This window comes from Anopheles coluzzii, chromosome 3 (genome assembly GCF_943734685.1).
Source record: "Anopheles coluzzii chromosome 3, AcolN3, whole genome shotgun sequence".
Lineage (NCBI taxonomy): Eukaryota > Metazoa > Arthropoda > Insecta > Diptera > Culicidae > Anopheles > Anopheles coluzzii.
This window is the reverse complement of record NC_064671.1, coordinates 1,274,948-1,292,024: the sequence shown is the minus strand read 5'-3', so window position 1 is coordinate 1,292,024 and position 17,077 is coordinate 1,274,948. Positions and strand designations below refer to the sequence as shown.

The 17,077-nt window shown below is 47.0% G+C and overlaps 2 protein-coding genes across 4 annotated transcripts; one reads left to right on the top strand and one right to left on the bottom strand.

Moving 5' to 3' along the window:
- The first annotated feature begins 235 nt into the window (after positions 1-235).
- Positions 236-4,451, top strand: LOC120958693 (DDB1- and CUL4-associated factor 11). The gene is made up of 9 exons (XM_040381657.2): positions 236-817; positions 907-1,285; positions 1,370-1,457; positions 1,550-1,994; positions 2,099-2,382; positions 2,457-2,691; positions 2,775-2,930; positions 3,015-3,121; positions 3,206-4,451. The coding sequence occupies exons 2-9, from the start codon at positions 1,095-1,097 to the stop codon at positions 3,617-3,619; spliced, it is 1,920 nt and encodes a 639-aa protein (XP_040237591.2). The 5' UTR covers positions 236-817; positions 907-1,094; the 3' UTR covers positions 3,620-4,451.
- LOC120958695 (F-box/LRR-repeat protein 20) lies at positions 4,437-17,027 on the bottom strand. 3 transcript variants are annotated; one of them, XM_049609042.1, is made up of 11 exons: positions 16,833-17,027; positions 13,929-14,985; positions 9,448-9,555; positions 9,297-9,380; positions 8,959-9,231; positions 8,780-8,882; positions 8,398-8,483; positions 8,114-8,305; positions 7,942-8,043; positions 7,655-7,867; positions 4,437-7,578 (listed from the first exon to the last, which is right to left on the bottom strand). In XM_049609042.1, exons 2-11 carry the CDS (start codon positions 14,034-14,036, stop codon positions 7,471-7,473), a joined length of 1,377 nt encoding a protein of 458 aa, XP_049464999.1. In that variant the 5' UTR covers positions 14,037-14,985; positions 16,833-17,027; the 3' UTR covers positions 4,437-7,470. The 3 variants fall into 3 exon arrangements, with proteins under 3 accessions (XP_049464999.1, XP_049465000.1, XP_040237593.2); XM_049609043.1 differs by lacking the exon at positions 16,833-17,027 and adding an exon at positions 15,086-15,733; XM_040381659.2 differs by lacking the exon at positions 16,833-17,027 and having other exon boundaries at positions 13,929-15,733.
- Positions 17,028-17,077: the final 50 nt, after the last annotated feature.

The following is a 17,077-nucleotide window of genomic DNA, read 5'->3' as shown; positions in this document are numbered from 1 at the left end:
AATTCACTCGACGAAGAACTGTCGTACTGTCTGCCAAAGCTGTAGAAAGAAGATCGTTTTTAGTTTCTTTTCAGCCCTCGCAGAAAAGGTGATTGGGTAAATCCATTGCTAATGAGCCTTTGTCGCATGTGTCGCATGAAGCATGAATGTCAAATAAGCAAAAAAATCAGACGTTTCACAGTTCATGTTGGTCATTGGAGTCTGACGTCTGATGTCATATTTTGTTACTTGGGCGCTCACAGCGAATTTGGTTTACTGCGTCAAAACTTTGTGGACGTATTTCTCTTGATTTTATTTCTTCACAATTGTGGCTTAATTCGTACACAGCTAGCACCGTCTACATTCGTCTCGAACGAAACGCTTCTTCCGTGATAGGGAAGGAATGCAGAACGCGTTAATTTGACCTGAATTGTGTTCACATTTGCTGTGTTTTTGTGACTGAAAGCTCGCCATTCACACCATACCACTCATCCAGCCTTCGCCAGCACACAGATACGGGTGTGCAAAACAAAGGAAGAAGAAGGCAGACGGGAAGAAACCCAAAGTGTTGGAAATTGCTGTGTGAGGATTCGTACGTGCCAAGAGGAGCAGATATCCCGTTGCGAGAAAAAGATATTCATTCTGATAAGCGTCGAAGGAGAGCAGCTTTCTTATCTCGAGCAGCTTTTGGTGCCTACAATCACACAGCGCTCGCGGGGTGGGTCTATTACGTCCTTCGGGCGAAAGCAGCAAGAGCGAGAGGGAGAAACGTCATCATCGCACAAGCTCTCTGAACTTGTTACGACAAGTTGAAATAGGCACAGGGAACGGAACAGAGGTAGCGACAAACACACCGTTGTGTCATTCGGCGAACGAAATACGGCCCCATTGCCTCATATTGCTCAACCCGTCTTTTTTTTTTTGCAGGACTTTTCGCCCGTGCTGGAGTAGAACGGTGAGTGGGACCGTCCGATCGATTGAATACTCTCTCCGTTTGCTTTGTCTGGAATACGGAAGCAAGGTTCCGGGACTGTGGTAACACCGATATAGTGTGAACCCCCGCGTATTGCGCCTCCCTGCGTGGCTGGCGGCGAAATAGCTCATCCGACGCTTGTATGGGCAACATCGTCTTACGGAGTCGCATCCTGGAGAGTATGAACAACTTCGAGCACGCTGAGGATGCTGACGGCGATTTTGAGCTGCTGCGCGAACGCTTGTTCAACGATATCCAGCTAAATGACGAAGAGGAAAGCACCTATGGGTCCGGCGGCGAGTTTGCCTCGATTTTGCGCCATCTCATACGCAGGTGTGTTTCTGTACTGGAGGTGGCGTAAAGTGCCCTCTGCCTCCGATGTCGGTATAGTTCTGATGAGATTGTGTCCCATTTCAGTGGCGAGATAATGGTGCTCAACTACGAAAGCTACATGCATCATCCACTGCCGGTAATCAAGAAGAAGCCAAATTTGGAGAAGCTAAAGGTAAGCGCGAACGCACACACCACTGCTGCTTTAGGTTGCAGGAACGGTCAGCCTATATTTAATTTCGGGTTTTCTCCTCCATTATCTCACAGCACAATGACCTTTACCATTCGACAAAGGCTGCAGCCGGGGTGAAGGAAATGCCGGCTGCGAGTGCAGGCGGGGCGGCGGCTGCCGCTTCTAGCGCCCCATTTTCGCTGATGAGCATGGTCACCCAACGACAGCACGGGCTGGGCAAGCGGCAGGGATCGTTCGAGCCGAGCGAAATGTGCCGTATTACGAACCACTTTCGGCCGAACACGTTCACCGAGACGGTGAGCGCTTGCGATACGAAGGTGTTCTGTGGCAAGTTTACCAGCAACGGCGATCGGTTCGTCACGGCCAGCCAGGACACTTGGGTGCGTGTGTACGACTCGACCAGCAGCCAGTACAAGCTGTTGCGTCTGCTCGATACGAAGCACGTGTCGTGGTCGATCCTGGACATGGATTTCAGCCCGGACGGACAGTCGTTCGTGTACAGTACCTGGGCCGACGCATGTTAGTACCGTGTTTCTTAGTACCCCTGTTTGTTTGCGTGTAGCAGAACCAATTGTAATGTGTGCCGTTCTGTTCTGCATGCGTCATCTGCGCCACTTGTGCAGTGTTTATTTCTAGCATGGACCGCGGCATGTCGGATAGCATACATTCGCTTTATCTGAGCCCAAACAATCAGAAGCTGGGAGTGTTCACCGTATGCTACTCGGGGTGCGGCAAGCACATCTTGTGCGGCGCCAACGACGGCACACTGTACGCTTACGATCTGGAGGCAAATCAACGCACGCTGATGGCGCCCGTTGCGCGTGTCGATATGGACGTCAATACGGTCGGCTTTGTGGAGGAGTTGTCGAACATATTCTACAGTGGAAGTGACGATGGTGTTATCAAGGTAAGTGTGTGTCTTCCGTGAAGCTGAACTTTGGTGTCGTTAATAATTTGACACTGTCCCGTTTTCATTCATAGCTATGGGATCGTCGCTGCATTGACGAATCGAACCCGCAACCGGTTGGCCGATTGATTGGCCATTTTGACGGTATCACGTACATCGATTCGCGGAACGATGGTCGCTACATCATTTCGAACTCCAAGGACCAGAGCATTAAGCTGTGGGATCTGCGCAAAATGACACCTTCTTATGCCCGACCGGAACACGTGTACAGCAACTGGGACTACCGATGGGACGATGTACCCAGGCGCTGTAAGTACCTGGGGATGAGTGTTGGGTTTTCTTTTTTCTTTGCAAAATACTACAATTCGCTGCCTTTTCTTTTCTTCTTCCAGTCTTCAACGTTAAGAGAGCGCAGAGAGGAGATACCAGCATCATGACCTACCGTGGCCACAAGGTGCAGAAGAGTTTAATCCGCGCGAAATTCTCACCCGCCAGTACCACCGGCCAACGGTACATCTATACCGGTTGTGGCACGGGCCGTTTGATAAGTAAGGCCTCTTCTTTGCAGGCTTGTTGTTTGTTTGTTTGTTCAGCATATTAACGAAAACACTTCCACACGTTCATTCTTCCAGTTTACGACGTCCTCACAGGCAAGATTGTCGAGGCAATCGAAGGACACCATGATATTGTACGCGATGTTGCCTGGCATCCGCATCGAACAGAAATCATCACATGTTCGGTAAGTAGTTGTAGCTAAGGAAGCAATTCGCAAGAGAAGCGCTTCTACCAACGTGCACTGAATCAAACGTGAATGCTCTTCCAGTGGGATTGCACCGTTCACCGGCACACCTACTGCAGTCCGATCGAGAAGCAGGAGCAGCGGGACAAGTTGCTCGATTTGAAAACACGCCGTCTGTCCTACACGAGTCGTTCGAATGGCGTCGTTTCCGAGAGTGAAGTATCGGAACAGCCGCCGGTACGCCGATCGCGCCGTTTAGCAGAGCGCAACAGCAACGGTGGCCGGGTCAGCGCCAGCAGTAGCAGTAGCAGCAGCGTCAGTAGCAGCAGCAGCAGCAGCAGTAGCAACGGCAGCCTGGCCAGCAATGGAAGCACCAGCGGTCGTAGTTCGAGCTCGGGCCGAATCAGCCGCAATAGGAACGTATCGGCGTCGCGGCACATTGCATCCGGAAATGTTTTCCGATCACTGCACAGACGCCAACATCGCGGCAGTCCATGAGGTACGGAACTGCAAGAGGAGACACACACACACATCACCCTTGGAAGGTAAGTGCCGGTATAAAAGAGGGTAGGCAGGTACATGATGGAGTGCGTGGTACATCTCTACTGCGCCACCGTGCAGAGGGTGAAGAGGGGAAGTAATTTTTGAAGTGTTTTTTTTTTGCTACTAGAAGGTTTGCTGTGTACTGCAAACTGCTGAACTTATTTTCGTTTCACTTTATCACTTTCTCACTCTATTTCTCGCTCTGTTTGCTAAGATGATACAGTGTTTATTCCGTTTTTAAAGTAATCGATCACGTAGATACAAGATCGCACTGTATGTTGTTATGCCGATACTAATTGATCCCTCGCGTTCGTTCCATTCTTTCGACCTATTTTACAATAAACTGTCTTTTTACACATATTTCCAAACTGATTGTCGGTCAATCAGTGAATATCAAGTGATTGAAGGTTATAAATATATTTTCCTTTCGACATTCACACTTCACTCCACAAACAAGGCAATTGCAGCTGTTTTGTTGCGTACTCCTCTACTAATATACAGGCGGAAATTAACGGAATCGTTCAGTTAGCAGGGAGCAGGGGCAAAGGAAAAATGGTGAAGTTTAGTAGAGGTCATTATATTATTAATTATTAACCATTCTACTGTACATTTGACCTAATGTTATATATTCGATGGACTGATTTTCTATTCTAAGAAGTGTGCGATTATCGAAAACGTATCGAAAATGGGAGAGGAGAAAAAAAAGAAATAAAAAAAAGCATGCGTGCATACCCACACAACGTCGGAAATATTTCAGTAAAATCGAATAAAGTTAAAATAATCTGAATTATTGTTGTTTATTTCATTTTCGTTTGTTTTATTTAAACCATATTTTCGCTTGCCTACACGCGTGCGCGCGATCTCTACCCAGTACTGGATGTTGCTCCTGATCACACGCCAGTGACAGATCCTAGATTCCCACACACACATTCCGTCGTTTCCTTACTGGGCGAAATTAATGTTTCCGTGTGTGTGTGTGTTTATGCGGTAGATATTATTGTTGCAATGACACAGTGTTGTATTCCGAATTTGAGTCTCTTCATTTGGGAAATTGAATCCATACAAAAAACGTATACGAATAAGCATATTCTTACTTGACAAACATATACACAAACACATGCGCACACAGCTCTTAACAGCTACTCTTTTGTTCAACTGGTCGTTTTGCCTTAACTTTTTCATATAGAACTAAAAACAAATATACCCAACCGGAGTTTACGATCTCAATGAGGGTGGAGAAACACAAAGCACACAAAGCACGGGACGAACTAATCAACAGTGAAAGAAAATGCAATTCAACCACCGGTACCAACTGCTGAATACACTGTTTGTTTTGATTAGAACCGAGGTCTGTAGGGGTTCGCAAACATTTTTCATACATAAATTGATGTTAAATCATTCTCTTACTTCAACAAATAAATCCAACCTCTCTCAATTAGTGTGTGTGTGTGTGTGTGTGTGTGTACTTGTGTAGTTGTATTCGTATTTAAGGGATATCGGCTACCTTAGCTCTTTCACCCTTCTGGCTTACCCACGTGTGCCCTCTGTGACCACAGTTCCAATCCCACGCTACTCGCGAGTGTATGTATAATGTATAAAATATGCTTATGTAAAGATCACAATCAAATATAATCGCTGCCTATCATCATCTCGCTCTCGCTCCGGTCCGGTCTATCGGATCATCTGCCCCTGCCTGTGTCTGGCCTCTTTGAATTATTTTGTTCAGTGTGTAAAAACTGCTACTGCTACAGTATTGATGATGATAATGATGATAATGATGACTCATGATAAGATGCAAGAAACGATCCAAGACGGTGCCCGGCAATCCTTTCATTCGTGCTTCATGCACTCACTCCCCTTTCCGGAGAGACCTCTAAACCTTCTATGCTATGCTGCGAACCGGCCGCAGTCATTACCAAAAAACCGATCCTGCAACTCTCGTCCTCATCCTTTCATTACTACCTCTTACCAGATCACATTCTCTAAAGCTCACGCGCATGTACAACACAATCACACACTACATTCACACACCCGTCCAGTATACAACACACACACACATACGAAAAGGGGAAAAATGAATAAGAGTACGATGAAGCAAAGGTCCGTGTTAGAAATAGTAGCAATTAAATCCAGTAGTAGTTGTTGGGTAGATGCTATAGTATGAAAACATAGCTACATTTTGTGCGGATTTACAGTATTAAAACATGGACGAAAGCAAGTAATATCGGAAGAAAATTAAAGATCTTTACCATAAAGCGACCATGGGGGCTTTTGGGCTTGTTTATCACAATCTGCTAGCATCATACTCGGGTAAAACATCTTTCCTATCATCCCTGTGTGTGTATGTGTACTTGTTCCATTGTCAGCCATCACATCCGGTCCATGTTTTGCTTGTTTTTTTCTATTCACTTCTCCTTTTACCATTTCTGCTGTTTTGTATGAAAAATATGAATTCTGGTTGCAATGCGCTCTCTCTCTCTCTCTCCCTCTCTCTCTCTCTTCTTTCACTCTCTTCTAATTCCGGCTATCTCCTGCACATTACAAACACACCTAGTACAAAAGCTTATGTGCTACACAGTGTAATGATGCTTAATGTAGATAGTGCTCGTGAGCATTATTAGTACACCAGTTGTTGCTTCTTCCGCCTCTCCCCCCTCCCCCACGTTTCTTGCTGTTATGTTTATCTAAACAGTTGCATACTATGTTTCCTTTTTAGTTGCAAGTCTTTCAAACACATACGCATACACTTAAAGTATTGTTTTAGTAGTGTAGTAGATGATTTCTGTTCATAAAATGTTTATCGATGCGTACGCGTGTGCACTTTCCTACCTTTCCTGCGGTGCATCGGCGGTATGTTTAAGTATTCAAACTACTACAAGTGTTGGGGGGTATTTTTGGAGAGGGTATGTTGTTGTTGTTGTTTTGTTGTTATTGTTACCGCCATCCGCATTCTCCCGCATCTACAATGGTTCAATGTACAAATGATTGCACGATACGTTGATTCGTTATGCTACGTTATGTGTGTATGATACTTTTGCTGATCTCACACCATACTTATGCTTTGCTGAACACATGTGATAGAGTTTGTGTGTTTGTCGTTAGTGTGGTTGTTTTGTGGTTTTCTCCCCCCTCTGAATCTCCCCCCTCCTCCCCCCCTCCGTTTCCACAACTTCGACGTAGAATAAGCTGTTAATTTTTGGTGTGATATTCTGTGTGTTTGGTTGTCGGTTCGTCGTACTTTCCTACCACCGGCGGCGTCGTTTGTTTAGGGCCCATTTCGTGTTACGCTAACATGTTCTAAGTAATGCTTACACATACACCCACACACACCCGCACACACACAAGGCGACTAAAGCATGCGTTAAGCTGTTTACGAACATTACACGTGGGATGTGATCCAGCTTCTTGTAAAATGTTGTTCCGTTTCGCTCTTCTTGACACCATACTGGCACAGAGACATCAAATTAGCGACTGGTGCACTGCACCGTGCATGCAAAGCGAATGCAGTTTTCGTGTGTATGTGTGTGTTTGTGTGTTTGTATGTATGTATGTAGTTTTCAGTCCAGGCCTAGCAGCCAGTATTTGGAGGCTATGTTGTGCCCCATAGCTGCCCTTAACGAAAGGTTCTTGATCCGCACGATGCCTCAAGCGTTTGTGGTGCACAAACGACAATGCGATAGACCCTCCTATCAGCCCCGGGGGGGTGTTCTATCAAATCCGAAAGATGTATGCTACGGTTACAAGTATAAATATCAGTCGTCTCTACTCCTACAGAGCACTTTTCTGGCTAAGCCAATCGCCTGATCTCAGAGAATCTCGCAACAACGGCAGTACCTAGGGCGCGGACCGTTTATTGTTGGTGGCGGCGTAACCGGTGCAAAGTAAGCGTGAACCTTTATGTTGGGAAGATGATTCTGGAAAGCAAAAAAAAACGAGGTTTGTAACGTTCAACCCGATAAATGGGTGGGGCCGGGTTTTTTGCCCGCTTACCCTTAAACGACGGATTGCATTGCGTGAAATGAGTTGGCAGTCGTACAGCTCTATCCGTTGCAGATTGTGACAGGATATTAGATGCTCTAGCGTTGCGTCAGTGATCAGCGGACAGTTGTCAAGCTCCAGGACGGAAAGGCTTTCAGCGGCACAGCCACCACCGGCCAGCTGCCGGATGCCTTCGTCCGTTATCAGCTCGCAGTGTGATAAAGTCTGACAGGAGAGAGAGAGAGAGGGGAATTGGAAGAGTAAGATAGAAGTTACAGGACTGAAGTTTCATTTCTTACCAGCTTCTCCAGACTAGGACATCCCAATGCCAGGTTCTGCAAAGTGGCATCGGTGATCAGACTACACTCTTCCAGATCCATGCGCTCCAAGTATTTACAGTTCTACAAACCAAAAACAATATTTTTGAGAAAGGAAATGCAAATGATGAGGAATGCACACAACTGTGCTCACCTTTGCCAGCGCGATGAAGCCACTATCGGTGAATTGTGCACATCCGGCGACCTCGAGCGTGTTGAGGTACTGATTATTCATCGCTAGGGCAGTGAGGGACTGATCGGTAAGCTCGGTACACTTGGACACGCACAGCTGCTTCAGGTTGCAGCATTTTTCTGCAATCTTCGATATCGATGCATCCGTTATGCTCTGGGAAAGGTCAAAGGACACAGGGAAAATAGTATGGATCCATCAGTTTCTTCGCGCTTCGCGTGCTCGCAGCAGTGCGCGTGACTACTCACATCACAACTATGTAGATTTAAAACCTCGATCCCGGGACAGTACAGTGCAAGCGCGATAACAGCCCTATCGTTCACCTGCTTGCATCCTGCAACGGACAAATGGCAAAAGTGAGTGTATGTGTGTGTGAGAGGGAGAGAGAGATAGCAAGACAGTAAGATAAACACAGGCACGTTAAACCCATTTGCAGCATGCATTCTAATGAGGGCACATTATCACATACGTGTAGTTTAAACAAACAGTGACTATTATGTTGACCAACGAGCGATACGCAATGTGCAACACTTGTTTGGCCACTTTACACGGTAAGATTAAACTTTGGCTTACACAGAAAGGAATATTTTATCCAACAAACATTGTCGTCGTTTGCAGTGGGATGCTTACCTTTACTGCTGAACTTTTTGATCTTGTTGCATCCCCTAGCGAGCGCTTCGACGCCATTCTCCGTGATTAGATTGCACCAGGATACATTGATTTCGGACAAATTCTACAACGATAGTGGAAGGCAATTCAGCAATTAGTCAAAGATATTCAAAAAAGATTCTCCAAAGCCGTCTACCTACCGGACACCCGTCTGAGAGTGCCTTAAGGCTGCTGTCGGATATTTGCGAGCACGACTCCAAATTGATCGCGGTCAGCTTAGCGCAGTTCTTGCTGAGCTGCTGTATGGCAACGTCGCTGATCTTCTTGCACTCGGACAGATCGAGATGCTCGATGTTATGGCAGTAGTTGGCAAGTGTACGGATCGAGTGGCTGCCGACCGACTGGCAGCCCCGCAATCGCAGATACTTCAGAAAGCCGCCACAGCGCTGTGAGATGTTTTCGATCACTGGACCCTACAAAATTTGCAAAAGAAACTTGTGTGTAACATGTAACTGTATTTGCGGTTGAGCAGTTTTACCTCAATGTCTCGTTGAAAATCGAACAGATCTATCTTTTGCCAGTTGGAGCCGTCCAGTGCGAGAATATTCCAATATCGAGAAACCTAGCAGGACAAGAATAACGGTTGCTAGGTTAAATCTGTAAGCATCATTGGTGCCTTGGATGCTTACCTGTCCACAGCGGCAAAGCGAGGTTACATCAAGGTATGATAAAATGCGAAGCAGAATTTCCTTTGGTAGTTTTCGTGAGATCTCATCATCCGGGATGATGCACGATTTCTAGAACAGTGATCGAATATAGAGAAGAACAATAGTATTTAGATTAATATAAAATAAAGGACTACATCATAAGAAAGGTGTTTGAAGCGAAGTTATTAAGAAAAAAAAAATTAAAAAAAAACTCTTCTAGGAACTACGTAGTCAGACATGGAGCTTGTTTCAGTACACAAATCACGCCATCGATCAATGCAAATGATTCAAGCCTCTCTCTGAATGTGAAGCACTCCACCGTTGGTTTACAGCAAACGGCGTTCTTCTTGATCGCTTAGTAATTGCTTACTTTTCAACGGAATGTAAATGTAAAACACACTCCTTCCAACGCTTTCCACACCAAGCCACACAGTGCGAGCGAACACTGGAAAAAAGGGTGATTTCGACTCCCCTAACACCCCTAACCTTAGCTCCTTAAAGCAGGTCAAGTAATGGACCACCGTTGTCGGAGGTCAAGGTTTACGAGGGGAGACATGCATGCACGGTGGTGATAGCGCCGGACGGGCAAACCGTGATATCGCGCACGGTCACGACACCAACACACCGTCACTGAATGGGGAAAAACGAAAGATAGAGCTAGCCCCGAAGTTAGGGTGTAAAATTTCGGCACCAGCCGTAGTAACTGTTGACCCAGGTCAGTCCCGTTGGGTATCGTTCGGATAGCGGATATTGAGGTTAGCCTTCGTCCGTGTGGAGTGGAGCGAACGACAAAGAAAACTTACGACTGGCATCGCCCGTCTACAGCTACGGAAGGAATTTCTTCTTTTCATCCTCCTCCCAATCTGCGATAGAACTTCTGCTGGAGTTTGTGCTGGAGTGTTCTGCTTCGAGACCTCCGGAGCAGACAAAGGACACACGGCAAAAATGTGCTTTAAAACGCTATCCAAATGACTTTTTCAACGTAAAATTAACAGGACAGGCAAAATGGCAAAGGCCTGTTGCAAACCTGCTGCTGCTGCGCTCGTCGGCTGTAGACATCGTAGCTACGTTGGCTGTGATACTGTTCCTGGTAATGAAGATACTGGGGTTGCTGCTGCTGTTGGTAGTACTGAAGCTGCTGTTGATGCGTCCCGCGAGATCCGTTTCCATGGTGATGGTGATGATGATGATGGTAATGATGATGATGGTTATGATGGGAATAATGGCTGGGATGGTAACGATTCATCTTGAGGCGCACTTGGATAACTTTGATGGATATGATTAGCTTGGGCGATGAGTTTTGAGACAGTCCGTGGTTTTCGTAGGAGCACTGATGGTCACCTTATAAAATCCACAGTGGACACAAAAAAGGCACACACTGCTAGCTATCCCTGAGACAGAAAACCGAAGACATGAAAACACTTGCTGGTGGTGGGTTTCCTATTTCCTGAGTTGGGGTTTCAAAATCCTTCCTAAAAATCTCAAAAACAACTAGAACTGTTGGTCGTTATTGCACACGTCAGCAGCACTGAAGTGATTCCGGGAAAAACTGCCACACTAACGGTTCCTCTTCTCCTAAGCGCTTCGTGCAAGGATTCTGCACTGGTAACACAGGTTCCTCTTTGTCTCGTGTGTCCTGCGAGAAAAAGGAGCAGGAAGGTACAAAGCACAGCCGAGGGAAGATGTCTATCCTCGCTCTCCAGTCGCTCAGGATGTGTGTGCCCTGTGCCGTCGAGACAACACAACTAGTTTAATAATGCAACCCCGCGCGCATTGCTAGTTCGGCAGAACGGTATTCGTTCGCCGTGCTGTGTTGGTAAACCCAAGACCCAGGTCCCATCAGGCCCGAGTGCTAAGACTAAGAAGAAACAAGTGCTGCCCTACGCATTCGCAAACCACGCGAACGAAGTGGCGGAGAAACCCAATACATGGGCGTACCGATCCTGCTACGGGGATTCCGTTTCACGTCGCTTCTCAATGAGAGCAACCCCCCCACCATCAGGAGACCAACGGGGTGCTGCAGGGGAGATGAGTTGTGAGTGGAAAGGACCACGCAGGACGATGTTGGTGTGAGGCGAATGCACACGTTGTGCACACAAAGAGACCCGAACGCCCGATCGAGTGCAGCCCGAAGGTGGTAGTGCACGGTTAAAGGGCAAGGCAGGGTAGAGAGCAAGGCAAGAGGCGAGGACTTAGCTTTCCTTGGCATTAGTCGGTGGAGGGTTTGCCACGTCAGATGCTGATGCTGACACGAAAACGGAACACGAAAACCGCCGAAGACGAACCGAAGCCAGATTTGGGACAGCTCGCGACAGTCGTGTGGTGCTCCTGTTGGTTGGAGCGGAGACGAAACGGATGAGGTATTAAACTTTATATGGAGTAGTACCTTCACCAGCACCACCATCGTCGCCATCATCCAACATACGCAGCCAGACGACGCTTTGCAAACAAAAAACCAGCAGAACAGCGTCGTTTGCACGACGCACCCGAAAGGGATCCAGACGACAGACATCAGCTCCTACTCGCTGGGGTGTTTTTTGTCTCATTGGCTCACCCTCAAGCATGCTCTGCGGGCAGCGTGACGGTCTGGTTGACAACGCCCGACACTACTCCAGCCGCTCCTTCCACTTCCGAGACCGTGGCGTGGTGAAGCAACAGTCATTAGTGACGAAAGGATTCTAGGTACACAAAGTGAATGCTGGGGGAAACTGCTGGGAAACGCTTTAAGAAGCTTAAGTAAGCCCCATAGAAACTAGGGAACCCGTGCAGCTGGTGAGAATGTAGACAAAATGCTTGTTGTTACTAACTAAATGGAATGGGTTTTAGGGAGATTTACTTTTTAAGAATCTGGCTATTGTGAAACCCATTGGTACCATACTAACGGACGAGGTAAAACAGTAACATAGACATGACGAAGACGGCCACGAATACTTTGTAGAGCGCATGTGTCTTCAAAAACCGATAACAAAAATGCAGACATGGCACTTCAGTAAGGATGGATGAGCATTAGCACTGCACACACGGGTAGTTACTGTTGAATTTAAATGCAGCAGTTTTTTTGATAAAGTATAACTCAAAAAACTGTGAATAGTTGCTTTGATAATCCTTAAAATTGTGGCACATACCAGCCTTTTTTTAAATGAAAACATCACTCCAAAAAAGTCCCAACATTCAACACACACTTTGTTCTATTTGGGTGGAGGTTTTGTTGGCATTGGATCTAACGACTCTTGACTTGACCTAAATTTGTGCCACTTCCACTTGGCAAGGGGTCGCTGGTTGGTGTTATCTGCAGCCCCGCCGCATCCCAAGTGCATCCCAGGCAAGATTTTGTTTACTTTAAGAAATTGCGCACCAGCCAGCCCCAACAGTATGCCCTTTAACCCTCTCCGCCGCGTTGCCTCGACTTATATTTTTCAGCACCGTATGGAAATGAGTTGCAGTTGGGTCTGAGTTGGTATGTAATACATCCCGCAAGTGGGGAGATATTCTTCTTCCTTTCCTTGAAATCCGAAGAGGGTGTGTGCCAAATAAAGTTCCAGGGGAGAAGGCAGCGGGAGGATTAACACGATTCCTCCCATCCTTCACTGCACATACGTATGATCGCATCGTATTATCTTACTTTCTCCTTCGACGAGACACCTTTTCATAACACAAGCCGTATCAGGGGGATGTAGGAGAGGTTTCGTGTTTACGACTGCGCTTCTTCTTTTTTTGTGTGTTTGTGCAAAAGCATGGTGCAAAAGTTTGACCTACATCGCACGACAGGGTACGATAATACAGAAACAGGGAGATGCAATATTGTGACTAAGAGAACACAAACACAAAGTTGCAGTTAAATTTTGCTGCTAATCAGAATTGCTAATTTCTTAGATTGAGCTTTAAAAATTCGAAACCTCTTTGTAAAAAATGCACCTATTTTCAAACTGCTCATTAGAAAACGACTCACCAGGTAAAGGTGCTTAATGATAACAAAGCACCAAAGTGTTTTAATGCCTTTTCGGGCTATTACAACTGTAGAAAAGTATCGCTTTCTAGTATGAATGTGTGTCAAGTGTGTCAAAAAACGATTCAGCCACCCATGGGTCCACATCAATGGGTACAAAAATGTTCCAAAGCAAGGACATTTTTCTTTCTGCCATTGCATTCCATCGCAATTGTTCGATGTTCGATCACATTTGAAATGGGTGATCAATTGCACTTCGGGAAATTGCGCCACGAATAACAACCGGAAAGGAAGAGGCTGACCACGGTCACACATTCAAGGTGAGTAAATTGCTCGGTTAGCTATTTGCTCTTTCTCAGCGTACAAAGCAATCGTCTTGGCGTAATGGACAAATGCGAGGACCATCGATATGTTTTCACGCTCTTCCTAGAATCGTTTTCGTTCAAGCATTACACCACCCTTCCTACAAAATAACGTACATGTTCATTATTCCGGCGAGGGAGAGTTCAAGCCTTACCTCGAATCGATTGCGAACCAGCTGTATCTGGTTCATCATCTTGTCGTTCGGCTCCTTGGCGGAGCTTTTCTGCCGCGACGGTGAACGCTCTCCGTTCCGTGCCTTCATCGTGCTAACTCCGTGCCGTTGTCGCGTGCGTTGTCGTAGCTGGTGGTGTTTCCTCCGTCTGCGTTGGGCTCACTTCCGGTTGGAATTTCGTAACGGTTGTTGCTGTCGTCGTTGCCCTTTCACTCGCAGCAGGCGAAGAAATTCCGGCGCACGCTTAGCAACCGCTGTCCCGATCGCGCAGGGGGTGGTTCTAGCTTCTCTTCTCTTCCCGATCTGTGTTTGTGTTGGTGTGTGACCGCCCGTCAACGAAACACTGCTTCGTTGTTGCGGTTGTCCTCCTCCTCTCTTTGCGGTGTGTCTCCAGCGCAGGAAGGCAAGGAACTACGCAATAGAAAACGGTCTCGCCTTAACCAACAAAGAAGTAACAAACGTCACACACAGCGATAGGGAGAGAGAGAGCACCGACACAAACACACAGGCGCAACCCACTCGATCAGCAGTAGCAGCAGCAGCAACAGGGTTCAAGGGAGTCGTGAACCTCACACGGATGAATTGAAGGGAAACCGATGACTGCTGTGGGGATTGAATTCACGCTTCCTGAGGGCACAAGCACACACGGCTGGAAGGAAGGGGTCGTGGGTGTGGGTGTGTCGAACGCACTCCAGTATAATTGAGAACGCACAGCGAGCGATTCCGGGCAGGCGGGAGGGTCTACCGGAAGGAATGGCTCTACATTGGCTAACGGCGACAGTGTGTGGTCGGGAGCACTTTCCTTTGTTTGGAGGATGCACGCGCACTGCACGCACACGTATGCACCCCGTAACGCCGTCACTCTAGCACTGCGCCTTCTAGATGGGGTTTTCAATTTTCTTGTCAAACGTTTATCACTTGCCACTATCGACACTACACTTGCACCGTGTACTCACTACCACGGCAACAGCAACTACACTTTGCCAAACAGTCCTGACTGCATTTTACGCAACAGCAACTGGACACGATCCTAAATCGACTAGAAACAAGAAATCAGGGTTGTAACCACCCTACTCTTAACACTGATTGCCCGACTGCTCCCGGACACCTTCCCCGGAATGAATTGATCTACTTCCTACTTTGCATGAACCCATCTACAGACGACACACTCCCGGCTAATGGGGAAGCCCCTACGTTGAAGCAACAGAGCACAAACTACGGCACACTTGCAGCACGGAGTCCCCCCTTGAGCTGGACTGGTTGGATGGATTCTGAAGCGAAACAGACGACCGCGTCGAAGAGGCCCCCGTGTATAGGCCCGTCCGTCCGTCGTCTGCTTCGCGATTAGCAGCGAAACAAGGGAAGCAGAAAAAGGGCACACATCGTACACACACCGCGGCAAGACAGACACCCATTGCCACAATCACCACCACCACCACCAACCCGCTACACACATTCGCACACATGTGGTCAACCCCACTAGCGGGGGGAGAAAATGTGTGTAGGCTATTTGTTTCTTCTTACTACCTGTCATCGCCCATCTCTCACCCCAACCCTCTTCTCTGAATCAACCCCTTCCGTGCGTAGTAATTGAAGCATTCTTGATTCAATATGGCGACACGACTTCTTTTGTCGGGTTCTTCGTGTTCTGTGTGTGTGTGGGTTTGTTTTTTGCTGTTGCTGCTGTAAATTGTTTGGCCTGCTTCGTTGTGTGCGTTCGTGTTTCAGCTTGTTGTTGTTTTCGGTGCGAGGCCGTTGTGGTACGCTCTCACTCTCTTTCGGTTGGTGAGGAAAGGGGTGGAAGGGGGAGGAAAGGGGAGGATTACATTATCCGCTCATCTCATTTTGGGGTTGTTTTTGTTGACACTGCTGTGTAATGTGAAGGGTGAAATAGCTCATTTCATTCATTACACAAGAAATGTCACATTAAAGTAAAATTTGAGTGAACATTAATGTTGAATGGCAACAACATGACGAAAAATTTCTCCGTTCGTTGTTCATCTTGCCACCAAAAGGGCATAGGCATCCGACGGGCCTATACTGCACCTGTATTATTATGATCAGCTGTTCGGGCATTGTATTTGACACCCGTACAAAAAAAAACCTTTGCCATTGCCTACCCCTTCCGCTCCTTGCCAACACTTCCTTTGGTCACAGCGCATACCAGGGCTCTCTTCTATTTACTTTAACCTTTGACAGCCAGTGCCTAGCACCGTTCAGTGTGTGTGGTGGCATGCTGCGATGATTGATGTGTGCCGTTTGTTTTGTATAACGAACCCAAAACCCCGCACAGCACTATCGCGGGTGGTGTTGTGCACGGTTATTGATTTTCACCTCGCCTTTGCTCGAACCCATGCCCCATGCAAGTTACACTAATTGGATAAAAACTTGCGGTGCACTGTGTACGTTTTAAAAGTCCTTCTCTCCCTTGCGCACTCACTCATGTATCCCACTCGCTCGGTGCTATCTCGCTCCCTCTTGCTGTACAAAACAAACGGACACAAACACACATACACACGCAAACTGTATTCCAGATTTTTGCTTCCCGATCTGAACCATTTCTTTCCCTGTCTCCTTGTAGTTTTTTTTCTTTAGATCGCACAAAATATTCACAATTTATGTAATCACACTAGATCGGTTTGGCCGCACCATGCCGCCCTGACCGCACTCGATCCGCTTAGCAATGCAGTCGTGTGCAGGCAGTGTGCAGAGATAGGGCATCAACACTGCTGCTTCTGTAAATGCTACGCAATGCCACTTGCACCACTGGCGAAGGAAAATAGGGCGAAGCTGCACGGTTCAGTCCCTTCAGTTTGCACGAAAATAGATAGTGCCAGCTTAGAAAAGAGCATAGAGGACGCATACAGCCAGCGGAACAACACACACCTTGCTGCGTTTCAACGTTTTCCACACGGTAACAACAATCGGGCAGCGCTATCCTGCTGCTTTTTGCAAACAATTTTTCTCCTGCTGTGCTGTGACAATTCCACCAATTGGAAAATTCGTTTTTTTCCTCGAAACATCTGCACTGACAGCTCGGTGCTCAAAACACGACAAGGTGTATAGAGCAGTAACGATAGAATGTTGTTGTTGGGCAAACAATAATTTGAGTAATAGTTTGCTCTTGGACG